At 45.8% G+C, this 20,521-nt stretch overlaps 1 protein-coding gene and 1 long non-coding RNA gene across 3 annotated transcripts in view; both read right to left on the bottom strand.

The window, feature by feature from the left end:
- LOC137840181 (uncharacterized) overlaps positions 1 to 9,274 on the bottom strand; it is a 35,244-nt gene extending 25,970 nt beyond the window's left edge. The window contains exons 1-2 of the long non-coding RNA XR_011086661.1: positions 8,601 to 9,274; positions 7,766 to 8,438 (exon numbers count right to left, since the gene is read on the bottom strand). This is a non-coding gene — a long non-coding RNA (uncharacterized lncRNA). The remainder of the gene's footprint in view (positions 1 to 7,765; positions 8,439 to 8,600) is intronic.
- LOC125993644 (frataxin, mitochondrial) overlaps positions 1 to 20,521 on the bottom strand; it is a 105,636-nt gene that overhangs the window by 26,189 nt on the left and 58,926 nt on the right. For both annotated transcript variants that reach the window (XM_068650285.1, XM_068650286.1), the window contains exon 4: positions 14,394 to 14,491. In XM_068650285.1, coding sequence (XP_068506386.1) covers positions 14,394 to 14,491 — 98 coding nt within the window. The remainder of the gene's footprint in view (positions 1 to 14,393; positions 14,492 to 20,521) is intronic.

The raw sequence follows: 20,521 nt of genomic DNA, 5'->3' as shown, positions 1-20,521 counted from the left end.
CGAAAAGGAGATATTTACAAAATTGTGGCAGAAGAAGGTACATTGGATGAGAAAGTGTTTGTGGTACAGGATGTAATAACAGATGGGATGGGCCGAGCGCCTGCCGATTGTTTTGTGCCATTGAGACAACCAGATAAGACTTATACAGACACCACTAGTACGCCATTAAAACAACAAAAACGTGATAAGGGATGACCTAGCGCTGGCTTCACTGCATATCCTTCATCGTCCATGAAGCCAAGCATGCCTGATCCCTACAGAAGTGAACCTTCGGTATCTAACACACGTGCATCACAGGTTGTTACTAGAGCAATGCATGCGAAAAGAGATGGTGACCAAAACAGGCATTTCCAAGCCCCGTTAGTCGAAGCCACTGATAGGATGGGCAGAATAATCTCTAGACAATATAATCCTCTTTCGTTGACTGAAGCTAATATGTTGCGTAGCCAGTTGCCCTCTCCTTCGGAAGGAGGAACAAAATGGTCTGCGGCTTTTTGTAAACTGGTTCTGCCTACGAACTCTGCACTGGGAGATGTACGTATATGTCTTTTAGTGCATGTGACACCGGGAGATTTGCAGGTTCTTGAGAGGCAGGCTAACACTGCAGATTTGAGGGACAGTCACCCTTACTCCCCCATTTCTCAACAAGAGCCGGTCACTTACATCACATAAATGCACGATTGACAGTGGGATGCACTTTACTTGATGTACCCTTTCCGGCCCTCTACCAAGGCTATGGATGAAGTAGGGCGTGAGAAGGGGGAAAACCCTGCCAAGTATTTTGAATGTGTTCACCTCTTATGGGAGGCTGAGACGGGTGAATATCCGTTGTCGGGCACACTACAGTCTCTGATGAAGCAGGCAATTTACAAAACCCAACCAAAAATGAATGCATAAGACGGCATTGTGGACCCAGACTCATTGTCTCTGGAGAGCTGGAGAAAGCATTTGTGCCATTTTTTAAACCACTGTGATAAGAGGCAGGAGGAAGAAAATAGACAGGATGAGCACCTTGATCGAGAAATAAAAAAACATGCAGCTGCGAGTGTTGAAGGAACAACTTGAGAAAAAAGAGGATGGTTCAAGATTGCAATTGACAGAAACTGAGGATTGGCAATGTAACTCTTTTTACGATAATGGCCAGGGGAGCCGTGTGCAGGGCCGTGGGAAAGGTAGAGGTAAAACTTTAAACAACTGGAATCAATTTTATCTATATTACAATCCATATCAAAACTACCAATGTTATGTGTGTAATCAATATGGACACATGAATCGAAACTGTCCTAGATTTATATCACAGGCTAGTTCACTGCCATTATTTCAACAGACAACCCCGGCAGTCCCCTACCAAAACCACTACCAGCATTGACATATGGGGAACCCCAAAATAATGTAGGTCATACATACTATCAGCCACCGAACCCACATTGTTTTGCCTTCAGCGCAGAATAGTCAACCATAAATGAATTGAGTTGAATATCCCTAATAGGTATGCTGGGGATCCACTGAGGAGGGTGAACCATCCATTTAAACCTTTAAAGAATTGACACTTATGAGCTATAACCACATTGAAATTGCATAGTTTGATTGCATTTTTATCTTCTGTTCAAGTCACGGACAATAATAGGTAAAGTAACAACTCTGTTACAGGTAACTAAAGATTGTGTTATTTCTGTCTTAAATTGCATAGGAATTAAATAAATCCTACTTTTTCCCTCTCCTTTTTAGACAAGTAAACTCTGCCCACTTTGTGCAGTATATTGTATACTGTTTGTACCTAGTATTTCTACAAAGTCATAGTTTAAGTGATTTTCACCATGTTTTTATCTTATTTTTTATTTTTTCATTTGATTGATTGATGTATAGTCTACATGTTTGAAACAAACTTATTCATTAATTCCCCTCCCCTTTCACACACCCTCCAACAACTATGCTTCTCTGTTTTTTTTCAGCCGATACGTATGGCTGGTTTGTTTTGTTTACAAGTTGTATTTTATTTTCTTTCCTCTAGCTGTTGGTATTTTGTTTGAATAACATTCCATTTGTTATGATTCCATTAGTGACAATAAAGGTCAATAAAGGAGATTATTAATTATTATTATTATCAATGAACCTGGACTGAGTCATAGTGGCATCATTCAGCAAATCTTTTGCGGAACTGATGAGTGATCAATTAAGGACTTTCTAGTGACATAAGCACTGGCCACTGATATACTGTATCTTCTGATAAGACCTGATAAATCTTAATATTAATTTGTCCTATTGAAACCAATACACATAGTGACTATACAGGGTCCATGTATCTAATACTACTCAAAAGTATTCAAAGCATTTGTATTTTTCTTCTCTCTCATTCATTCATTCGCATATTTCTATTTCTTCTACCAATCCCCCCCCCAACCCCACCGCTTCACTAATCTCCACCTTATGTCTTTCTCTCCTGATGAGTAAGTAAAAGCAAATTTGGTCATTGTGATTTGAAACTTTTGGTGGACGTAAGAATTGGGATGACAACAAACTGTGGGGTAGTAGATATTCAGTTTTGCTAAATTATAAAGCTGCGATGAGTCGCTTCAATGGGTGACTGCTAGAAAGAGAAATGAATAAGAGAAGTAGAAAGAGTTGAAGTGGTGGTGATTTATTCACCATACATAAAAGTGCTTGACACTATAGATGTTGTGGAATTCTGAATACAAACATTTTTAACTTTTGGGGTAGTGGGAGAATTTTTGAATGAGAGAGTCTGCTTTGATAGCATGACTCTCAGTAAGAACTTTGCCAAAGTCGAGGATGACCAACTATAGTTTTAAGATTTGGGGTTGTGGCAATCTCTGAGATATGGCCTTGCGACGGCAAGGGCTTGGACAGTGGGCTGAAGGATGATGGTTCTTTAGACAAAACATAGCAGGCAAGGGGTGGAAGTATTCATTTGTTTGTAGAAAGGGGAACGAAATGGGATATTGTTAAGAAAATATGACTATTTGGTGTTGGTTTTTGTTTTGTTTTCAGTGGGAGAAGGCCAATTTGCCTGTTTGAGTATAAAAGGTTACCAATCTCTTCCATATGGTTTTATTTTGCATAAAGTGCATTGGGAATTTTCCCTATTACTATTTACCGGCTAAATATTGTTGTTCAGTTCACAAAGAAGACAACTGCTTGATTAGTTGGTCACATCAGATGATATTGATTGGTGGGGCTCAGTTTTCACGGCATAAGTTGGTTATTAATTAATAACAAGCCACAAATTAATTCTTGAGTCTGCAATTTTTCTTTTTCTTTCTCTTTTTATTGCGCTTTTAACAATGGGGTGTCAAGTAATAAATTGTGCAGAAGTTTCTATTCTTTGGAGCCATGTTTTGGAATTTAATATTTTCATGTTTCAGGTTTGAACTGATAAATTCTCTATCCATGTTTTAAAATCTTTGTGTCAGTGAGACATGCAACACGTGAGTGGTTGCTAAAGTAACAAAATAAAAAGCATTTGAGTATTATAGTGGAGATGAAGATTTATGTGTTTACCATTTGATGGACTAATTAGCTTGAATATAATACCATTTGTGATTTGACATCTACAACGTGTAACTTGTAATTGTGATTAGTAAGGATATCATTTTTATAACATGCCGGGTTACAAGCAGGGTTATCTGAGTTTTTGGACGTCACAGATCCGGCATTATCAGCCGTGTTCAGGAGGAACCAGAGACGCTGGACAGGTGACTGGAAGGGAAAAAGCCTCTGACGACAACAATAAAATTTGGCAGACGCCAGTTGAATTAAACATGTGGTGCCACCAATTCGGGTGAAAATGAGGTGGACGCGCCACGAAAGGGGTTTTACAGTGAGGGATTGGCCACACCGTGGCTCGGTGCCACACTGGGTAGCACGCCCGCCTCACAGTTAGGAGGGTGCGGGTTCGATTCCACCTCCGGCCCTCCCTGTGTGGAGTTTGCATGTTCTCCCCGCGCCCGCGTGGGTTTTCTCCGGGCACTCCGGTTTCATCCCACATCCCAAAAACATGCTTGGTAGGCCGATTGAGCACTCCAAATTGTCCCTAGGTGTGAGTGCGAGTGTGAATGGTCTTTTGTCTCTGTGTGCCCTGCGATTGGCTGGCAACCGGTTCAGGGTGTCCCCTGCCTACTGCCCGATGACAGCTAGGATAGGCTCCAGCACACCCGCGACCCCCGTGGGGACTAAGCGGTACAGAAAATGGATGGATGGATTGGCCACACCTATATGAGCGCGTGAAGGTGGATGCAATTGGAGTATGCAACGGGCCTTAGAAATAACCCTAATTGGGGGTACCGAAAAGCCCTTTTTAACCCCTATAATAATAATAATAATAATAATAATAATAATAATAATAATAATAATAATACATTATATTTATAACGCACTTTACATTCGGAGGAATCTCAAAGTGCTACATGGCAAGTAAAAACAAGAAAACAAAGCAAGGACAAGTATAAAACAACTGGACGACAACCAGGATATGAGAACAGGAATTACGGAAATGCTAGAGTAAAGAGGTGAGTTTTAAGTCCGGTTTTGAAAGAGTCAGTGGATTGGGGTGCTCTTAGGTGGTCGGGGAGGGAGTTCCACAGTGTGGGGGCTGCAGAAGGCCCGGTCGCCCATGGTGCGCAACTTGGTTTTCGGGACGTGGAGAAGGTGTGAATTGGATGAGCGGAGGCTTCGGGTGGCAGGTTTTGGGGCAAGGAGTTCTTTGAGGTATGGGGGAGCATATCCCCTAGAGATGCAATGAGCTAACAGGCCTGATCAACCTGAGCTCTCATTGCACTCATGGGGACTGATCTTATATTTTCCTCTTTGGAAACGCAATTGAACAATCAAGTAATCCATTCTGAGAATGAATATTTGTCGTTATACCCAAAAATAAGTGTTTCGGAGGGGAGGTCATTTACTCCATTGGTTCTGCAAGCTACACTCATTTGGTTTCCTACCCAGAGAGAAGGTAATAGGTGACCAGAGTGGTTGAAAGTCCGGCATCTGCCTTACATTGTCCAATGTGAAACCTCCAGGTATAGGTTTGTATAATCAACAAACAGCAAGACAGGTAAACTTAAAATGTAATTATTGGTGAAATTTGTGGACTGGATTCCCATCATAATTTCAAATTTTATTGAGTTGTGTATATATTTTCTGATGTTAATTTTTACTGTTCTATAATACGAACTGGGAACGAACCTAACACTCTGGCGCCTTGACTTCTAAATGAAATACAAAACTTGCTTTCGTCTGAAAAGAGGACTTTGGATCACTCTGCAACTGTCCAGTGCTTCTTTTCCATAACCCAAGTCAGACGTTTCTTCCGTTGTCTTGAGTTCGGAAGTGGCTTGACTATGGGAATACGGCTATTGTAGCCCATTTCACGGACACGTCTGTGAACAGTGGCTTTTGATACCTGGACTCCAGCTTCAGTCCACCGTCTTTGAAGCTCCCTCAAATTCTGGAAGCGACTTTTCTTCACAATGCGGTTAAGGCTGCGATCATCTCTCTTGGTTGTGCAGCGTTACCTGCCACATTTCCCCCTTCCCACAGACTTTTTGTGGATGTGCTTTGAAACTGCACTCTGTGAACAGTTTGCTCTTTGAGTAATTTCTTTTTGTGTCTTACCCTCCTGATGGAGGGTGTCAATGATGGTCCTCTGGACAGCAGAGTCTTCCACATACTTGTGATTTAGTTTACTGAACCAAGCTGAGTGTTTTTCAAGGCTCAGGAAACCCTTGCAGGTGTTTTGAGTTAGACGATTCAAGTGATTAGTTGAATACCCTTCTCGTATACTTTTTCAAGATATTCTAATATTTTGAGATAGGATATCAAAGTCAAAGTCTGCTTTATTGTCAATTTCTTCACATGCCAAGACACACAAAGAGATCGAAATTACGTTCCCACTATCCCACGGTGACAAGACATAGTTGACAATGTACATACAAGTAAACAACACAAGATAAATAAAACAAGAAGGCACAATCAATGAATAAATAAGAGTGATGAATAAATAATAAATAAACAAATAACACAATAAATAAGTACAGGACGCTACGCATAAGGGGTAAGAGAGTTCAGGATCCTAACAGCCTGGAGAATGAAGCTGTTGGTGAGTCTGTCGGTGCGGGAGCGCAGGCTCCTTTACCTCTTCCCAGAGGGCAGAAGATCAAACAAAGAGTGAGCGGGGTGACACATCAGTTTAAGATTCAAGATTCAAGAGATTCAAGAGTTTTTTATTCGCCATGTTTGAGCGTGCCAAACAAGGAATTTGACTTCGGTAAATCACAGCCTCTGTTCAACATTTAGGTGACTAACAACAACACTCAGGACATGTGAAGAACGAAAGATATTCATAGATATTATAACACCCCCTGATCTTAAACTGATCTTAAACTCCCAAGAGGGCAAGGAAAAACTCAAAACTCCAGCTAGGGGAAATGAGAAACCTTGAGAAGAGACCACAGATGGGAGGGTCCCTCTTCTAGGATGACCAGGCTGCAATGGATGCAGAGAGGACACATAGTACAAACAGTGTAGACAAAAAAGGTGTGGAAAGCGGGATGTTATTGCACAGTAATGACTCTGAGACTCTAAGAGTGGTGTGAGTTCATCAGAGCGACAGCCTGGGGGAAGAAGCTGTCTCTGTGTCTGCTGGTTTTAGTGTACAGAGCTCTATAACGGCGTCCGGAGGGGAGTAGTTCAAACAGGCTGCAACCTGGGTGCGAAGGATCTGTTGAGATGTTACTTGCCCGTTTCCTGGTCCTGGACAGGTACAAGTCTTGGATAGATGGGAGGTTGATTCCAATTATCTTTTCTGCAGTCCTTATTGTCCGTTGCAGTCTGTGCTTGTCTTGTTTGGAGGCCGATCCAAACCAGACAGTGATGGAGGTGCAGAGGACAGACTGGATGATGGCAGTGTAGAAGGTCTTCAGCAGCTCCCGCGGCAGGTTGAACTTCTTGAGCTGTCTCAGGAAGTACAGCCTCTGCTGGGCCTTCTTCCGGACAGAGTCTATGTGGCCAGTCCATTTCAGGTCCCGAGAGATTGTGGTTCCCAGGAACTTGAAGGTGTCTGATGAGAGAATAGTATTACTGCGGATAGTGAGGGGTGAAAGTGGTGAAGGACCTCGCCTGAAGTCCACTGTCATCTCCACAGTCTTGAGCGGGTTCAGGTCCAGGTGGTTTTGGCTGCACCAGTGGACCAGCCGCTCCACCTCCTGTCTGTACGCAGTCTCATCACCGTTCTGGATCAGTCCGATGAGAGTGGTGTCGTCTGCATACTTCAGGAGCTTCACGGAAGAGTCACTTGGGGAGAAATCGTTGGTGTAGAGGGAGAAGAGCAGTGGGGAGAGGACGCATCCCTGAGGGGCTCCAGTGTTGGTGGTCAAGGTGTCAGATGTGATGCTCCCCAGCCTCACACGCTGTCTGCTGTTGGTCAGGAAGCTGGTGATCCACTGACAGGTGGAGGCAGGCACCGCGAGCTGGATGAGCTTCTGTTGGAGGATGTCAGGAGCGATGGTGTTGAACGCCGAGCTGAAGTCCACAAACAGGATCCTGGCGTACTTTCCTGGGGTGTCCAGGTGTTGCAGGATGCAGTGCAGTCCCATGTTGACTGCATCATCCACCGACCTGTTTGCCCGGTAGGCAAACTGGAGGGGGTCCAGCAGGGGGCCCGTGACATCCTTCAGGTGGTTCAGTACTAACCTCTCGAAAGATTTCATGACCACAGATGTCAGTGCAACAGGTCTATAGTCATTCAGACCTGTGATGGCGGGCTTCTTGGCCACTGGAACGATGGTGGAGCTCTTGAAGCACGAGGGCACCTCACACAGCTCCAGGGAACGGTTGAAGATCCGTGCAAAGGTGGGCGCCAGCTGCTCAGCGCAGACTTTCAAGCATGAAGGTTACACGCCGTCTGGGCCCGGTGCCTTCCTGATCTTTTGTCTCCGGAACATCTGGCGCACTTCCTCCTCGCGAATCTGGAGTGCGGGCGCGGCCTCTGCAAGAGAGAGAGTCGGTGACCACGGTGATGGAGGTGTGGACAGAGCAGTTGTGGGGGGAGGTGAGTATGTGGATTGTGTGGATTGTGCTGCAGGAGGTCCTGTTGTGTGGGAGGACCGATCAAACCTGCAGTAGAACCTGTTTAGCTGGTCAGCGAGCCTTGGGCTCTCCACAGGACGGGGGGTTCGTTTCTTGAAGCCCGTGATGCTCTGCAGGCCTTTCCACACTGTTGAGGAATCAGGATTGGCAGAGAGGTGTCTCTCTAGGCTCTCCCCGTAACACCTCCTGGCTTTCCTGACCTCTCGGTTCAGTGTGTTTCTGGTCTGCTTGAACAGGTCCCGGTCGCCGCTCCTGTAGGCCTCCTCCTTGACTTTGCGCAGCCTCCTAAGGTTCGGTGTAAACCAAGGTTTGTCGTTGTTGTACGTGCAGAAGGTCTGCACACACAGATCCACACAAAAACTGATGTATGATGTGACAGTGTCAGTGAGTTCATGCAAGTCTGAATTTGCAGCTTCAAAAACACTCCAATCGGTGCAGTCAAAGCAGGCTTGGAGGTCCTGCCTTGACTCCACTGTCCACTTCCTGACAGTCCTCACCACAGGCTTAGAAGTTTTTAGTTTCTGTCTGTAGGCAGGGATCAGATAAACTAGACAGTGGTCCGAGAGTCCTAAAGCTGCACGAGCCACAGAGTGGTATGCATCCTTAATTACGGTGTAGCAGTGGTCCAGTGTCTGTGCCCCTCTGGTGGGACACGTTATGTGCTGTCTGTATCTGGGGAGTTCGTGTGCGAGGTTCGCCCTGTTAAGATCACCCAGAACAATGATTAGTGAATTTGGTAGAAGTTTCTCCATATCTGTCACCTGGTCAGCCAGCATCTGCGTGGCTTCACTCGCACGTGCGTGTGGTGGGATGTAAACAGCCGCCATGACGATCGAGGAGAACTCCCGTGGTGAATAGAACGGCCGGCAGTTTATGAAAAGTGTTTCTAGGAGAGGGCTGCAAAACTCTTTCAACACCATGACATCGGTACACCAATGTTCATTAATGTAGAAACAGAGACCACCTCCCTTTGATTTTCCGGAGAGCTGCGCGCTGCGATCTGCACGCGTTAGCCGAAACCCAGCTAACTCCATGGCGTGGTGGGGGGTTCGTTCGCTTTTCGTTCAACAAAACACAGCGCGGCGGATCTGCTGAAGTCCGTGTTCCTTGAAGTGAGGAGCAGCAGTTCGTCCATCTTGTTCGCCAGGGAGCGGACATTCGCCAGATTAATTGACGGTAGGGCAGAACGGAACCCTCTCTGCCTCAGCTTTACGAGGGCTCCCGCTCGTTTTCCGCGTCGCCGCCGTCGCGCTAGCTTGTATAGCACCGCCGCTCCGGCTAAAATCTCCGACAAACAGTCTGAATCAGAGAGAACAGGAGAGAAAATACCAGAAGAAGACTGACCGATGTTTAACAGTGCTTCTCTAGTAAAAGTGATCTGGGATGGACAGCAGAAGACACAGAAAACACACAAAATAAGACAAAGAAACAGAGAGCGACTCACCGTGGCAGCCATCCGCGGCGCCATCAGATGGCGTCATTCTCGGGTCCTCTCGACTCATCTCACGAGGTTCAACCTCCGAGTTTTTGTTCGACAACCGAAGCAAAAAAATTTCGCATTTTTCGTTCGTAAGATCAGTTTAAGATCAGGGGGTGTTTGAGAATATCTTTCGTTCTTCACATGTCCTAAGTGTTGTTGTTAGTCACCTAAATGTTGAACAGAGGCTGTGATTTACCGAAGTCAAATTCCTTGTTTGGCACGCTCAAACATGGCGAATAAAAAACTCTTGAATCTTGTAAATGCCCTTCAGGGAGGGGAGTGAAGCACCAATAATCTTACCAGCCGTGTTCACTATGCGCTGCAGGGCCTTCATGTTGTATTCAGTGCAGCTACCACCCCAGACAGCGATACAACTCTCAATGGTGCCACGGTAGAATGTAGTCATGACGGCCGGAGGAGCACTTGCTCGCCTGAGTTTTCGCAGGAAGTACAGGCGGCGCTGAGCTTTCTTCGCCAGTGACGTGGTGTTGGCGGACCAGGAGAGGTCCTCACTGATGTGCACCCCCAGGAATTTGGTGTTGCTCACCCTCTCCACCACAGCACCGTCGATGGTCAGCGGCAGGTGTTGGGTGTGACCCTTCCGGAAGTCAACAACAATTTCCTTGGTCTTGGTGACGTTCAGCAGGAGGTTGTTGTCCCTGCACCACGCTCGAACTTGTACTGAGTCTCATCGCCCTTGGTGATGAGACCCACCAGAGTCGTGTCGTCAGCAAACTTCACTATGCGGTTGTCGCTGTAGGATGCAGTGCAGTCATGCGTCACCAGGGTGAAGAGCAGCGGACTGAGCACACAGCCTTGGGGGGGCCCCCGTGCTCAGCGTGATGCTGGCGGAGATTTTGTCGCCAACACGTACCACCTGAGGCCTCTGACAGAGGAAGTCCAGTAGCCAGTTGCAGAGGTAGGTACTGAGGCCCAGCTTGTCGAGTTTGCAGATGAGTTTTTGTGGCACAATGGTGTTGAAGGCAGAACTGAAGTCCACAAACAGCAATCTCACATACGAGTCCCTACTCTCCAGGTTGGAGAGGGCCGAGTGGAGGGCAGAGCAGATGGCATCCTCAGAGGACCGTTTGGCCCGGTACGCAAACTGGAAGGGGTCTATGGTGGGGGGGAGAATGGATCTGATGTGCTTCATGAAAAACCGCTCAAAGCACTTCATGATGATGTGGTGGATGTGTGTCCCTAGCCTCAAATGCTGTCTCCTGTTGGTCCAGGACCAGGAAACGTGCAAATACGGTCAAACCTTCAAACGTCCCGGTTATCGAACAAATCGGAATTCGAACGAAAAATGCGAAATTTTTTTGCTTCGGTTGTCGAACAAAAACTCGGAGGTTGAACCTCGTGAGATGAGTCGAGAGGACCCGAGAAAACCCGACCGCGCAGCCTGGATGCTGACTGACTCCATTCGTTGTTATTGTATTTTCGTTACTTTGAGGATTGTATTAAGCCCTAATCATGCCTCCAAAGAAAGCAAGTGGGAGCACTACACCATCCTAAAACACAAAGGCGCTCTTACAGCAATGCGACAGTGAGCACCCGGCACGCTGCGGTTGCGCGATCGGACCAAATTAAGCTTCCTGCGCACTGATGTCCAGTTAAATTTTGGAAAGTACATCAGGACTTTAAAAATATTTTCTAAATTTCAGCGACGGCTCTGTCACAATAATGCGACCAGCGCGGTGCAGTTGCGCGGTCGGCGGCGCACTACAGCTGCGCGTTCGGTGGTGCGCTGCAGTTGCACAATCGGACAAAAATGCACAAATGAAAAAATTGCTTAAAAAAGGCGGGTTTTTTTTGTCTTGGAACGGATTAATTTTCTTGTCCATTATTTGTGATGGGAAAAATAGATTCGGAATTCGAACGATTCACTTCTCGAACCGCCTTCTGGAACGGATTGTGGTCGAAAACCGAGGGTTGACTGTAACATCTCTACAGACCCTTCTCACCCAGGTCACAGTCTGTTCAAACTACTCCTCTCCGGACCGCGTTACAGAGCGCTGTACGCCAAAACCAGCAGACACAAACACAACTTCTTTCCCCAGGCTGTTGCTCTGATGAACTCACACCACTCAGAGTCTCAGAGACATCACTGGGTAATAATATCCTGTTCTTGCCACTTAAATGTTGTTAGTCACCTGAATGTTGTTAGTCACTTAAATGTTGTACAGAGGCTGAGATCAACCGGAGTCAAATTCCTTGTTTGGCATGCACGAACTTGGCCAATAAAGCTGAGTCTTATTCTGAGAAGCTGGACAACAATCCTGATCATTTGAATCAGGTGTGTTGCAGCAGGTTGACCTATAAAACATGCAGGACACCCGCCCTCAAGGACCGGAATTGCTCACGCCTGGTCTAGAGCATTGTCTATTTGGGCTCCAAAGCTTTGGAATGCCCTATCGATAGATATCAGAACTGCTACCTCAGTAGAATTTTAGAACATTTAAGACATGATTGAAAACACATTTTTATCCTATGGCCTTCAATTAATCTGTGTTGGCCGATTAGGCTGCAGTTTGTGTTCTCTGTCTAAGAGCTGGGGACACCCGAACTGAAATGTCGACCAATCCGGACAAGGGACCTGAGGCGGATTACCACCGTCGCAGACACTGCCACGACAATTGAGGGCCACTTCATGCAGCTCTTCATTTTGAATATGGACATCTACCTTTTCTTTGGATTATTTTATATTATGTGTTCAATGGTGCCCTCTCTGCTACAGTGCCCCTCCTCTGACGAAAGACCGCAAAAGGTGCACAAAGGAGAAGAAACAGACACAATGGAGGAAAAGGGAAGAGAAACTTCTCACCAGTGAAGCAACGATAGAGGACTTGTTTGTGAAGATGTGGCAGCAATCCCTCACAATGTGGTGTACAATATTTAAAAAGTGATTTGGAAGTATACGTGACATTTCAATTTCAAAATGTTTCTTGACGCTAGTAGCTGAGTAGCAGACATAGTATCTATCATTCAACAAATTTGTTACCTCAAATTCTTTTTGGAGAATAGAAAGTCCATACTGTCCTCGCATCACCAACCAGTTCATAGTCTTTAATTAAAAAATTTTTGATCATCATCATCGGTTTAAAGTCCGTTTTCCAGGCACCGCTGGGTTATTAAAATTATAATTAAAATTTTTTTGATGGTCTTTTCAAAGCAAAGCAACGATGGATAACGCCTCAGTCAACATGACTGACAGCTGTTTGTCCCGCTTCCTGACAGACCTGCACCAATGGACTGAATCTTGTAGGAAGCACGCGACGATTGGATGGGGTACGGTTGGTGACTGACACGTAGTGCAGCATATCCCCCGGTCAAGACACACAATTCTCTCACTACACCACTGAACTGTGAAGCGGATGTCCTGACTAGTGCGGTACCATGGCACACTCCACAAGCGTAAAGCGTCTATAAGAAAACTTTTCTGATGGTGTAAATACAAATAACTTGTTGTGATACAATTCTTTTATTATACATACTTCATTTCACCGTGCAGGTCGGCCTATTTATGTGGATGGTCAGTTTATAGTATAGTAGTTGCTGTTTGTGGACTTCAGCTCTGCCTTCAACACCATTGTGCTGCAGCGACTCATCCGCAAACTCGACGAGCTGGGCCTCAGTACCTCCCTCTGCAACTGGATACTGGACTTCCTCTGTCAGAGGCCTCAGGTGGTGCGTGTTGGCGACAAAATCTCCGCCAGCATCACGCTGAGCACGGGGGCCCCCCAGGGCTGCGTGCTCAGTCCATTGCTCTTCACTCTGCTGACGCATGACTGCACTGCGACCTACAGCGACAACCGCATAGTGAAGTTTGCTGACGGCACGACTCTGGTGGGTCTCATCACGAATGGCGACGAGACTCGGTACAGGTCGGAAGTTGACCTTCTGACCACGTGGTGCAGGGACAACAACCTCCTGCTGAACGTCAAGAAGACCAAGGAAATCATTGTTGACTTCCGGAAGGGTCACACAACACACCTGCCGCTGATCATTGACGGTGCTGTGGTGGAGAGGGTGAGCTGCACCAAGTTCCTGGGGGTGCACATCAGTGAGGACCTCTCCTGGTCCGCAAACACCTCGTCACTGGCAAAGAAAGCTCAGCGCCGCTTGTACTTCCTGCGGAAGCTCAGGCGTGCATGTGCTCCTCAGGCAGTCCTGTCTACATTCTACCGTGGGACCATTGAGAGCATCCTCACCAGTTGCATCGCTGTGTGGGGTGGTAACTGCACTGAACAGAACTTGAAGGCCCTGCAGCGCATAGTGAATACGGCTGGTAAGATTATTGGTGCTTCGCTCCCCTCCCTGAAAGACATTTACACCTCCCATCTCGCCCGCAAGGCAACCTCGATTGCCAGAGATGTGAGTCACCCGGCTCACTCTTTGTTTGACCTTCTGCCCTCTGGGAAGAGGTACAGGAGCCTGCGCTCCCGCACCACCAGACTCGCCAACAGCTTCTTTCTCCAGGCTGTTAGGGCCCTGAACTCGCTACCCCCTTCTGCGTAGCGTGCGGCACTGTTGCGCTATTTTCGGGAATGTCTGCTGTACGCGCACTTGCTCCTTTTTTTTTTTTCTGCTCCTCTTATTTATTTATTTATTGTTGTGTTATTTATTCATTATTTATTCAGCACACTTTTGTTATACTTGTTTACTTGTTTGTCTGTTGTGAGCCATGTCTTGTCACCGTGGGATAGGGGGGAACGAAATTTCGGTTTCTTTGTGTGTCTTTGGCATGTGGAGAAATTGACAATAAAGCTGACTTTGACTTTGACTTTGACAAAGTATCATCTGGTCTCACCTTGTTGGAGAAGCCAACCAAATTTGTCTGTTTGACGTTTGCTTGTTGATCACGTAGGTTCCATGGTGACCACCCAACTTGACTGTCAGCACACCGCTCTGAAGAAGAATAGGCACATCATACAAGAACGTAAACACTTTCAATGTTTCTCCAAAATGTTTCTTAAAGTGCTGTGAAATAGCATTTGCCCTCACTAAAGGGTTTTTTCAGAGGAAACTCTAATACAGTGGTCTCCAACCCACGGGCCATGGACCAGTACCGGCCCGTAGATCATTTGGTACCGAGGCCGCACTAGAAAGTATAACTTGCATTATTTCCATTTTATTTATCCGAGTCTGAATGCTCTTTTATTTTGAAAGATGGGCCGGATTCTCTCCAATACCTCGTGATATGAACAAAACATAACATTACTTCTGTTATGTTGTTGCCGTGATGTTATGAGGAATTTGCGAGTAAAGTTGCGTAGGTGTTCGCATACAGAATTCCACCATGGAACTAAGGATTGAAGGGGGTGTTGGGACCGTGGTGTGTGTTCTTTCTATTCCTCATTTTACAAGTATTTTCAGTAAAAGTTTCTGCGACACACCCGCGTCTCTTTTCCTTTGGCACAATAATACCATGCTTTTTATGCCGGTGGAATCATTTTATTTTGTTGTATTTGTCCGCCACACCTTAAAAGCCAGTGTTGGCACCACATCCAATCGGTGTTCACATCGGCTCTCTAACACTTTTGAAGACGTCACACTATATGAATGGCTGAAAAGACAGCACGGTGATATTTAAGATTGTTGTTAGTCTGCTTTGCAGAAATGGGTCTGGAGTTCAAACATGGATAATTTTTGCAAAGAAAATTTCTAAAAACAATGTGCAGTCGGTGATTATTTGCTTTATTTCGACATTTGATTTTAAATCACATTTTTTTTTCTCCAATTGTTTTTAGAAGTTGTCGTTTGCAAAAATTGTGACGTCATCAAACACCGGTCCGTGAAAATATTATCGACATAAATCCAGTCAATGGTGCTAAAAGGTTTGGGGATCGCTGCTCTAATAGCCTCTTAGCCACAGGCGGTATTGAAGGTGAAAATTGGAAATGGAAAAGAATTGTAACATTTCTATAAATAAGATTCATGTATTATTTAGACTTTATTTTCCAGCTAATTTTGTGAATCATTTACCCATCCAAATTATGTTAAATGTATCTGAGAATTCCAAAATAGACATACAGATGCAAATAAATAGGGCGGCTCGGTGGCGCACTGGGTAGCACGTCCGCCTCACAGTTAGGAGGGTGCGGGTTCGATTCCACCTCCGGCCCTCCCTGTGTGGAGTTTGCATGTTCTCCCCGGGCCCGCGTGGGTTTTCTCCGGGCACTCCGGTTTCCTCCCACATTCCAAAAACATGCTTGGTAGGCCGATTGAAGACTCCAAATTGTCCCTAGGTGTGAGTGTGAGTGCGATTGGTTGTCTGTCTCTGTGTGCCCTGCGATTGGCTGGCAACCAGTTCAGGGTGTCCCCCGCCTACTGCCCGATGATGGCTGGGATAGGCTCCAGCACGCCCGCGACCCCCGTGGGGACTAAGCGGTTCAGAAAATGGATGGATGGATGGATGCAAATAAATAGCCTGTATAGGTCTAGGTCAGAAATGAGCAAACTACGGCCCCGCGGGCCACATCTGGCCCACGGGGCCGTTTAATCCGGCCCACCAAACCCGAATAAATTGTATTGTAAAACATTTTTTGGGGTCATTTTTCCTGCAATGACTGCGTTTCCCCAGTAGATGGGGAAACGGCCGTCCGCGCATTTACTCCCGGAAGCCGTGTCAGAAAGCTCCGTGCACACTCACAAGTAAGTGTGTGTACGTGCTCAGTAGTATGGACCCGGCGCACTCCGCGCACGCTCTATTTCTATCAGTGTCTGAATTTCGAGTGTGGGCTGTGACGTCAGCATTCTCGTAATTCACGCGCTGAGCTTTCAGATACAGTTTTATGCTAAAGCCACCCACAAACCTTCCTCTGGAATCCTTCCATTAAAATGAGTGGTCCAAGAAAAAGAAAGGTGGACACTGAGTGCCGAGTGTTTAAAAAGGAGTGGACAATTTGGCTCGCCCTACGTGTTTGGGCAGACGTTCAGCCACATGAACATCACCAAAGCACCGTCACAGATCTAGGTTAACGGACCAACACCTCTATCCTAAGAATTGCCACAACAAATTTTACTCCAGACTATGATGCACTAGCAAAAAAAGGGAAACCAACAACACTGTTCCCACTTAAAATGAAGGGGAGTTTCTCTAGTTTACGACTAAACTTAACTTTTAAAGTTCTTAAAAAAATAAAATAAAACAGACTTTGACTCTTAAGGTTGACTTTAAGGAAGTATTTCCTGTTTCCTCACCTTTATCACCAGGTGTTTGGGAGTTAAAGCTCTGCTCTGATTTTCAGATATCCGTCACCATGTTGCCGTTTTGATTTCTTTATTACTTTATTTAGATGTATTCTTTCACTGATTCTTCAAGATGATGTATTTGGTCAGAATGTTTGCCGTTTTATGTGATTTTGCCTCATAAGATAAACATCCATGCTTTACGACATACTAAAGGCCCCAAAAAATTATGCAATGACCTTTACATGTTGTTTATATTACTTTACACAAACACTACATCCATCTGCTCCTGGTTCAGTCCAGTTCAGTCAAAATTTAGAATCCAATTCGGCCCCCAAGTCAAAAAGTTTGCCCACCCCTGGTCTAGGTCCTTTGGTGCAAAATAAAATAACATTCCGGCAAATTTACGCTAAATCTCCTTTAAAGTGCAGTCCAGGCTCGCCTCTGTGCATCCCTGTGTTTGGGTCTTCCACCAGCCATGACATAGTGACCGACAGTTAATAATGAACCTCAAAGCGGCAAGATATACAGAATTAATCTTTCTTGGGCATTTAGTTAAAGAGTTCATATATAACAGGTCAAAATTTTTTTGGGGGTATGGCGCCGCTGTGAGTGTCAGCCTCCGAGCAGTGTTCTCTCTTTTCCTCTTTCTTTCTATTTGTCCATTCGGCGATGCTGGTGCCTTCTACCGCACCTCGGCGTGTGCAGATCGCTTTGGATCAGATAATATTTTTCCCTGGGTCCGGGATGGCTGCGCACATCGGTCGGGACCGGCATGACTCTACGACGGCTTCCTGCTCATCCGGCCGGTGCTGACCGGGTTCCTTGCCTTGGCCTCACAACCGCGACCCCTGTGGGGAGTCCACTCCCTCGTGCTCGTCGGAACCAACGACCTTCGCCGTGCCAGCCCCATGATGACCATCTGCACGTGCCCCGACTGGGTGCCCAGGACGCTGCTCACACGTTTGCCTGTTTTGTGATTTTTTACCGATTCACGACCACGGTCCATTGGGCGCCGTGGAACTTGGCTGTCCTTACACCTATTTATGGACCCCGTGGAGACTATTTTGTGTGTTTTGGGGTGTTCTTTGGTGATGGGGGGTGGGGCTTGTTGGCTGCTGTTAGTTTTTTTTCCTTTCTTGTTGCTTTGCTTTGATGGCTTTTAACTTTCTTACTTACTGGCTTTCTTTGCGGCGCCGTTCTGTGGCAGCCTAATAAGAGCCTATTGAGTTACGCTCATGCCATCTGTGTGTCTTTTATATACTCGCTCTGTGGTATGAATACTGCTGGGGCCTGAATTTCCCCACCCCCGGGATCAATAAATGTTCAAGTAGCAGTGACGAGGCCCGTTTTAACTTCAACAGAAAAACATTTATTTCGAAAGAAAAATCCCAGTTTCAGTTGGCGTTTCTTCAGAAGATTCTCTTAAGTGGGGTTTGATGGTTAGAGTGTTGTCAAGCGAGATGTCAAGATATTTGGATGAATGAACCACCACAAATTAATTTCCCTCACTGTTGGGGTAAAGACCATTTCTAGAGTTTGAAAATAACACGAGTTTAGTTTTGTCAAAAGGTGGCATGGTGGGGGATTGGTTAGCATATCCTCCTCACAGTTTGAAGGGTGCGAGTTCAATTCCATCTCCGGCCATCCCTGTGTGGAGTTCGTATGGTCTCATCATGCCTGCGTGGGTTTTCCGCGGGCACTCGGGTTTCCTCCCATTTCCAAACAATCATGGTAGGCCGATTGAGCACTCCAAATTGCCCGTAGGTGTCAGTGTGAGTGTGGATGGTTGTCTGTGTGCCCTGTTATTTGCTGGCAATCGGTTCAGGGTATTCCCCGCCTACTGCCCAATGACAGCTGGGATAGGCTCTAGTTCGCCGGGAAATCCCGTGAGGACACGCGGTACAGAAAATAGATGGATGGATGGATAGTTTTGTCAGAGTTTGGTTAACTTTGTTTGATTGAAGTGCACTTCACTTCAGAAACCTTATTATTCCCCTGGCGGGCAATTTGTTTTGCAACAGCAGAACAACACAAAGTCACCATTCATTTAAAAACATCACAACATGGGCAGGGGCTGCATTTAATTGCAGTCAATCATTACATTGTCCAGCAAAAAAAAATAAAACCAAGCTCCAGACACCACCTACGATGCAGGCTCACAATACCAGGTTCAAGAAGCCTATAATGCAGTGCTTCTCAAATAGCGGGGCACGACCCCCCCCACCATACATGCGTGTGACACCAGGGAACATGCTTTTCTTTTGGCTGTACTAGTTTAAAGGGTAATTAGACATCCACTGCAGTAGGTGGGAGTGGCGGTATCACTGGAAGAGTGTGCGCAAGGAGTATTCGCTCTACAGTGTAGAGTGCATGGAACATACGCACACACAGCACAGAGCAGGCGATAAAAGGTGCAGTGGGACACCATGGAAAAATATTAAACAGGGTTGAAAAGAACGGCGGAGAGAGATGGAGATAAGAGAATTGAGAGTCACACGAAAGCTAAGACAAGGAATTATGATGAAGCGTACGTAGCGCTTCAGTGCGACTACGATGGGAGACGAGGAAAGACCAGTGTGTTTACTGTGCCTTACAATGTTGGCAGCGGATAGTATGAAGCCAAATAAATTAAGGCGGCACTTATAAAGTCATTGCACCCCAATCACGCTGGTAAGATGCTTGAGGTTTTTCAGCGAAAATGGGCTGAATATTGCCAATGATCATCCCACTTTGTGAATGCTACTTTAGTCAATCAGCAAGCCCTGTAAGCATCATATAAAGCAGCGTACCAAATTGCCTTGTTACCGTCAGCCCGACGGCAGGAGCCTGTAGTGGCAGGCTAACGGATGGGCAGGGTTGGACAGAATGTCCGTAGCTTTGCTAGTGGGCCTGGCTCTATATAGCCCAGAAAGCTCCATGAAACTCATCCCAGCAATTCTGCCACACATCCTCACTATGCTACCTAATCTATTTTTATTTTTGGCAGTGAGGGACCCAAACCAACAGATAAAAGCGAAGGTTAAAATTGACTCAATTAAACAAGAATAAAATAACTTCATAAAGATGTATAAAAGTACATGTGTTGGTGGGCCTTTGTGCAAATTGCATCCGTGTTAACCTCAAATGAGAGGTTGTTATCAATAATCGTACCTATGTATTTGCACTTTTGTCGACTGCTTGTCCATTAATTAAAACAGGGGTATATGGTGGAGGCTTTTTCCTAAAATCAACAAGTTCTTCGGTCTTCGACATATTCATTTTTGAAAACGAACTCTCACAGCATTTGCTAAAATCACCCACCACTGGGCCGTGGGTACAATCCTGAGAGTTTAAAGGGCTAGAGACATCCCTTTTTTTTTTTTCAATTAGAACGGAATTTGATAGAATGTATAAAGTGAACACATTTGCCGCATTGGAAATTAAAAATGGACACCGATTAAGAATAAAGCTGAAATGAAATGCCAGTTTATCGATCGGGTCCCGCACGAAGCCAAACTGGCGGCGCCATTACTGTGACGTCACAAGTTGTACATCTGGATGTCAACAAACCCAAACATGGCAGATGATAGCGACAGCTCCGTTTCTAGCGGCAATATTAGCATCATTTTATCCGATTCAGAAACATGTTTTGACGCAGAATATGATGAATCTAGCAGTTCACTTGGGCTGAGCTGAGCACATTTTCTGAATTGTGCCCCTCCCGTCACTATGGTTAGGTTGGCATAGTAAAAAGTGCTCTTGGGG

This window comes from Syngnathus scovelli, chromosome 3 (genome assembly GCF_024217435.2).
Source record: "Syngnathus scovelli strain Florida chromosome 3, RoL_Ssco_1.2, whole genome shotgun sequence".
In the NCBI taxonomy this organism is placed as follows: domain Eukaryota; kingdom Metazoa; phylum Chordata; class Actinopteri; order Syngnathiformes; family Syngnathidae; genus Syngnathus; species Syngnathus scovelli.
Note: the sequence above shows the minus strand (reverse complement) of the source record. Positions and strands in the feature narration are given on the sequence as shown.